The 6,561-nt window shown below is 38.7% G+C and overlaps 1 protein-coding gene across 1 annotated transcript; it reads right to left on the bottom strand.

Moving 5' to 3' along the window:
- Positions 1 to 332: 332 nt before the first annotated feature.
- On the bottom strand, positions 333 to 3,528 carry LOC106931464 (protein C activator-like). Its single transcript, XM_088013956.1, has 8 exons — positions 3,411 to 3,528; positions 3,209 to 3,297; positions 1,821 to 1,827; positions 1,586 to 1,775; positions 1,318 to 1,503; positions 961 to 1,019; positions 735 to 859; positions 333 to 641 (listed from the first exon to the last, which is right to left on the bottom strand). Exons 1-8 carry the CDS (start codon positions 3,526 to 3,528, stop codon positions 492 to 494), a joined length of 924 nt encoding a protein of 307 aa, XP_087870082.1. The 3' UTR covers positions 333 to 491.
- Positions 3,529 to 6,561: the final 3,033 nt, after the last annotated feature.

Below are 6,561 nucleotides of genomic sequence, written 5' to 3'. Positions count from 1 at the left end.
GTTGTATTATGCAACTTCTGTTTCATTATTTTTGTGCACAGCTCTTTGGTCTTGGTGGAGTTTAATTTTCTCTAGAACTAAATCAGGAATAGTAACTCCAGAGCTGCAGAGTTCAGATGATTTTCATTTCTGATATAAAAGATACAAACTAAACAAAATAAATTACTTCTGGTGTTCCTCTTCATGTGATTAAAAACTTGTCACATTTTCAGACTCAGTTCAGGGAAAATATCAACTGATCAACTGAACAAACTGAACCATGAATGTAAAGACGATCAGCCAGGAAATGTTGCTTTTTCAATGCATTTATTGATTTATTGGTCATTTCTGAGACAGAGAAAGATCCATTAGGGAGATCAAGTAGAGATGAGAAAATCATAGTCATTGATTTATTCTAATTCTACAAACATGTGGATCAAACTGATCAAGATACAATAATAACATTATATCTGAGGAAATTTGATGAGAATTATATTTCATGACAGTTTGTGTTATTGAATCCCAATTGTTGTTCTTATCCACCCAATGTATTCACAAACATCAGTGACTGAAACTGGGTTCCGACATGGATTCTCTGATATACCTGGAGTAATCACACCATAAATCATGTTGTTGAACACCACAGCTGAACCAACGTCACCCTGTAGAAAAAATTATATCAATATATGTATTTATGTTGTAAAACAGAAAAGTCTTCTAATCACTGCAGAGAGATATTGAAGAAACAAACTTACATTACATACATCCTTGTTTGGTCCTCCAGCAGAGAATGTATGGCCATATCCTGGCAGGAAGTTGGAAACCTCAACAACGTTCATGTTGACACACTGAAGACGTGGTGCAATAGCAGCATCAGGTACTGGAGAGAAACATGAGAATCATAAACATGTTCTTCACTCAACCTTCTCTGTAGAGACAGAATCAAAGATTTTATTCTCATAACTTCAATATTTCTCTCACATGACCGATTATTGGGGCCGGTTGTTGCTCCCTCTCCTGCCAGCTGAACAGTATCACCTCTAAAACACAATTAGAATAAAATGTAATAATACAAGATAGCAATTTAGAACATTTATTGTTTGTAAAGAAAAGGAAATAAATCCATGAAGGACTTCATCCACTGACACAGGAGTGTCCTCCTCCTGTCCTCAGTGTCCTGTGTCCTTTACATGTGTCTCTGGTCCAACACACCTGAGCTAAACTGGTTCTGATTCTGCTGGTGGCCTGATTACCTGACTCAGGTGTGCTGAAGCAGAGGCAGCAGGACTGGAGACAGAAAACCTGAAGTCATGTTTTTGATCAGAGAGAAAAACTTACACTTTAGGACGATTACTGCAGTCTGGTAGTGGAACAAGTGGGACATGTGTTACTGGTTTCCGAAGCTTCAGCAACATGATGTCATGCCGCCAGCCTTCGGGAGCATAAATCGCAGGTTTCTTTTGGATTCTGGGAACTCTCGCTTTACCAGTCCGTGGATGAACTTTTATTGTTGCTGCATTAATCCTGCAGAAAAGGTTAGATTATAATGAACACACAGGAAATCAGATGATTTGCAGATAAAACTGTCTTCGTGTCTCTTTCTTACCACCCAGTCTCCAACTTCCAGCAGGTATCTGTAGTCAGGATCCACTGAGGGTGGATCAGAGATCCTCCACACAGTCTCCTATGAGTACCCTTGCCGATCTCCAGCCGTACATGATAACGACGCTCCTTGTCACAGTCATTACCTCCAATGATTCTCTTCTGCAGAGAAACAGCTGAGTTCACTGATACACCTGGAGAAGAAAAAGGAGGATTTTACTCAGAAACCAGGTGCAAACATGGCTGCTGGAAAAGAAAAAGGATAAACAGTTAAAGATTAAAAAGCATCACAGTTGATATGCAAAAACGTTTCAATCTGAAACAGAATCAGAGGGAAGTTTGAGAGTCCCAGAGAGCAGCAGCCTCCATGGAACCAGTGGAAGTTTCCCGTTGTGTCCAGTTTCCACGGTGTGTCCAGTGTTTCTGACTCACCCAGCCCCAGCAGCAGCAAAACCTTCAGCAGAGCCATTGCTGGTCCAGCTTCCTGTGAATGTCTGCAGTCCTGCAGCAGCTTTTAAACTCTGTTCACAACTTCCTGCTGGAAAGAAAGCCACCAATCACAGGACAGACACCGATCTGCGCGTCTTCTGCATACAGAGTAACTTTAACATCTCATCGTTCTAAAGAAACTTGAAAAACGTTCTTGTTCCATTGACAGATCATTTCACTAATATCCAAACATTTCCCCTTTTACATGTTAAATAATCAGCCAATGAAACAAGAACTTTTTCATCAATATAAAGGAATTGACTTAAAATAAGAAAATCCTTTATTTTGCTGTAAAGTTAATTGTAAGTTTTGCCTTTTCTCAAGTGACAGATTTACACTAGAAACTAGATTTAAAATAATTGGTAAATTTTGTGCTTTTGCATTGCACAAGTTTGCAATGAGTTTTGCTCAAGTGAAAACTTGATGAAGTAGCACTGTTTACAAAGAAAGAGTAACTTGTTCTTGTTTTCAGGTTGATGTTTCTTTAGGAAAGAACTGTTTGGTTTCCAATCTACAAGAATTCTCATCTGTCCGCTCAAGACAGTAGAATAATTTTGTTCATTGATGAGCTGTGAAAACGACCCTCTGTACCACAGGTGTCAAACTCCAGTCCTTGAGTGCCACTGCCCTGCAACCTATAGATGTGTCTCTGCTGCACCACACCTGAATAAAATAATTAGGTCATTAGTAACACTCTGGAGAACTTATCTACACAAGAAGGAGTTAATTTAGCCATTTCATTCCAGTGTTTTGTACCTGTGACACATCTAAAAACTGCAGGACAGTTACCTTGAGGACTGGAGATGACACCCCTCCTCCACAAACAGACAAGGTTATTTTGTTATTTTGAATAAAAACAATATTACATTGCTGGCTGGTGAAGAGCATTTGAATTTGTTGTAAATGCAAAATTTCAACAAAAAATTAAAACTCAGAAACTCACACAATTATCCATCCATCCATCCATCCATCCATCCATCCATCCATCCATCCATCCATCCATCCATCCATCCATCCATCCATCCATCCATCCATCCATCCATCCATCCATCCATCCATCCATCCATCCATCCATCTTCTAGGGTCTAGGGAGTAGCAGTCTAAGTAGGGAGGCCCAGACTTCCCTCTCCCCAGCCACTTGTTTCAGCTCCTCCGGGGGATTCCCAAGGTGTTCCCAGGCCACCTGGAAAACTCCAGTGTTTCCTGGGTCTTCCTCAGGGCCTTCTCCTGGTGGGACATGTCCAGAACACGTCACCATGGAGGCGTCCATGAGACATCTTGAGCAGATGCCCAAGCCACCTCAACTGGCTCCTCTTGATGTGAAATAGCAGCAGCTTTACTTTGAGTTCCTTCCAAGTGACTGAGCTTGCCACTGAAAAGCTCTTTAATCACGGAGGCGACCTCGTCCCCAGTGATTGGAGAGTCCAACCTCGCCTCGACAATGCGGACATGAAACATGTTCGAAGTTCCCCCAGAGGTGGGAATTAAAGCTCCATCTCACAGGAGACTCTGCCAGATGTTCCCAGCAGACCCTCACAACACGTTTGGGCCTGACCAGGCCTGACCGGCATCTTCCCCCACTACCAGGAGCCAACTCACCACCACCGGGCCCCATGGGTAAAAGCCCAGCCACCAGGCGCTCACAAGCATGCCACACCTCTAGGCCTGGCTCCAGGGTGGTGCTGTGGATGGCCAGCAGTTGGCAGTGTATTGTATGAAGCACTAGTGTCCACTTTAGTGGTTTGTGTGCATTTACAAAATATAAACCCATATAAACATAAGAAAATGGCTATTAGATAGCTGTCCACTGTCTGCTACGCAAGAAATTGTTTATATATAAATTACATGGTCTGAGATACTAACAGGTTGGTGTTTCTCAGTCATGAAATATATTTGGAGCCTGAATTGTGCAGAAGTTTGTGAAATCAACATCCTACCTGTGAGACACAGAGTGAACTTAGTTCCTGCCAGTTTTTCTCAGACAAAATGTGTAAGATCAGGACATATTTGAAATATTTTTTCAAAAACATGTTTAAATGATTTCATGTGGCATATTGTAATGACTGTCCAGCGCTAGGCTCCACTCAGCTCACCTTTCTTTGACACAAAGTGAAGCAAAGATTGTAGCGCAAGTTCTGCTTTATTTCCTCCTCATTCTGCTCCCTCGAAGGTGTTGGCCTGCCTTAATCAGTTTTTATTTGTGTGACTGTCGCCAGTCTTAAATGTTATGGTTATGTCAGTGAGCAGCCGTGTGCGTGTGACCAGATAAAGCAGATTGATAGGTATTTTCTCAAACCTACATAAAAAAGAAAGAACCACAGACAATGTATATGAGTTTTCAACCAAACTTCTGCAGACTGAGAAGACACAGTGAACTGCTTCTCCAAGTCGCTCACCATGTGTTCTGAAAACCTTCAGTTTGTTTGTCTCTTTTATTAGCAAGAAGGGTGTGAAAAGGAATGGAGGGGTGAAACCCACATCCTATCTTCACAGTAGAATGTGGATTCAGAAACACAACAGGGGGACACAGAAAGTTAACTAACACACAGATAGGTTTACAGCTCAGGAGTATCCAGGAAGATCGAAGTCACCATCTGTAAAAACATGCTTGAGGTTAATGTAAGAATGATTGTGTCTCCACAGTTTCAACAAATTTGAAGACTAAACCTCTAAATAGAAAGACAACTAGTAACATAAAATTACAAATGTAAGAATGATAACAAACATAATTCTAACACAGATAGAGAAAAGACAGAGTCCTTTTGTCCATAACAGAGTGTTCCTTTTGAATTTCTTGTAACATTTCTTGTCTATGAAATCACAAGATTCATAGTTTCTTTTAAAGACATTTAGTTCCATTAGTATTTTTATTTTTCATGATGTAGCATCAGGACATTTTTTCCTATTCTTTGTATTTATGTTTGTCCATAACTTGATGTTTGTTGGCAGATTAGCTCCACTTTACACCAAACTAACTTTTAAAACAGACAATTATTTTCAGATGAATATGTAATCACATCTCTAATCTCTAAAAATGCCTGTAAAAAAAAGAATAAGCTATATAGAGATTTTATAAGGCATAGATCATCTGTGGCAGAAAATAAATATAAGAAATACAAGAACAAACTGACTGCTGTTTTAAGAAAAGCAAAACAAGATTACTGTAGTAAACAGTTGGACAGAAATAAAAATAATATTAAAGGTATTTGGAATATTTTAAACATTGTTATTAGAAAAAATTTCAAACATGTTAGTTATCCACAAAACTTCACAAACAATGAAGATAAACAATTAAATAATATGGAAGAGATAGTTCATAATTTTAACAAATATTTTGTGAGTGTGGGCCCAAAATTGGCTGAGGAAATACCACAGCCCACAGGACATGAAACACTAAATGACGCATTAGTTAGAAATCCAGATTCCATGTTTCTTATAGCTGTGGAGGAAAACGGAATTATAGATATAGTAAATAAATGTGAAAATAAAAGGTCAACTGATTATGACGGCATCGACATGATAATAATTAAGAAGGTGATTGTGGAAATTATTAAACCGCTAACATATATCTGTAATCTGTCTTTTCAAACAGGAATATTTCCAAAAAAAATGAAAATTGCAAAAGTTATCCCACTATACAAATCGGGGAATAGACATGACTTCACAAATTATAGGCCTGTTTCATTACTTTCACAATTTTCTAAAATTGTGGAAAAAATATTTGTTGTCAGACTAGAAAGTTTTCTTAGTAAACATCATCTACTGACGGACAGTCAGTATGGATTTAGGTCACAAAGATCCACAGCAATGGCAGTTCTGCATTTAATGAAAGAGGTGACCAGTGCTTTAGATAAAAAGAAACATGCTGTTGGGGTATTCATTGATTTGAAAAAAGCATTTGACACAATTGATCATGATATACTACTCAGAAAACTTGAGTGTTATGGTCTAAGAGGAGTAGTGTTGCATTGGATGAAAAATTATCTCAGCAATAGGCAACAATTTGTGCAGTTGGGTGATTTCCAATCCTCATGCTTGGATATTGTTTGTGGTGTTCCCCAGGGCTCGGTATTGGGGCCAAAATTGTTCATTTTGTATATAAATGACATATGTAAGGTATCTAAGAGACTTAACTTTGTACTATTTGCTGATGATACAACCATTTTTGGCACGGGTGAAGATTTACGAAAGCTGTTGCTTGAAATGAATCAAGACTTATGTAAACTGAAGGAGTGGTTTAATATTAACAAATTGTCACTAAATTTAGATAAAACAAAGTTTATGTTGTTCGGTAAGTGTAAAGAGAAGAGTGACTTAAGAATACAAATTGATAATATGACTGTGGAGAGAGTGACTGAAATTAGGTTTTTGGGAGTACTGATTCAAAACAAGATCTGTTGGAAACCTCATATAAGATATGTCCAATCTAAAATGGTAAGAAGTATTGCAGTTCTTGCTAATGCTAGAAAATATTTAAACTCCTCTGCCCTA

This window comes from Poecilia mexicana, unplaced genomic scaffold (assembly GCF_051168715.1).
Source record: "Poecilia mexicana isolate PSO_F unplaced genomic scaffold, ASM5116871v1 scaffold_16, whole genome shotgun sequence".
In the NCBI taxonomy this organism is placed as follows: Eukaryota; Metazoa; Chordata; class Actinopteri; order Cyprinodontiformes; family Poeciliidae; genus Poecilia; species Poecilia mexicana.
This window is presented reverse-complemented; position numbering and strand designations above follow the sequence as displayed.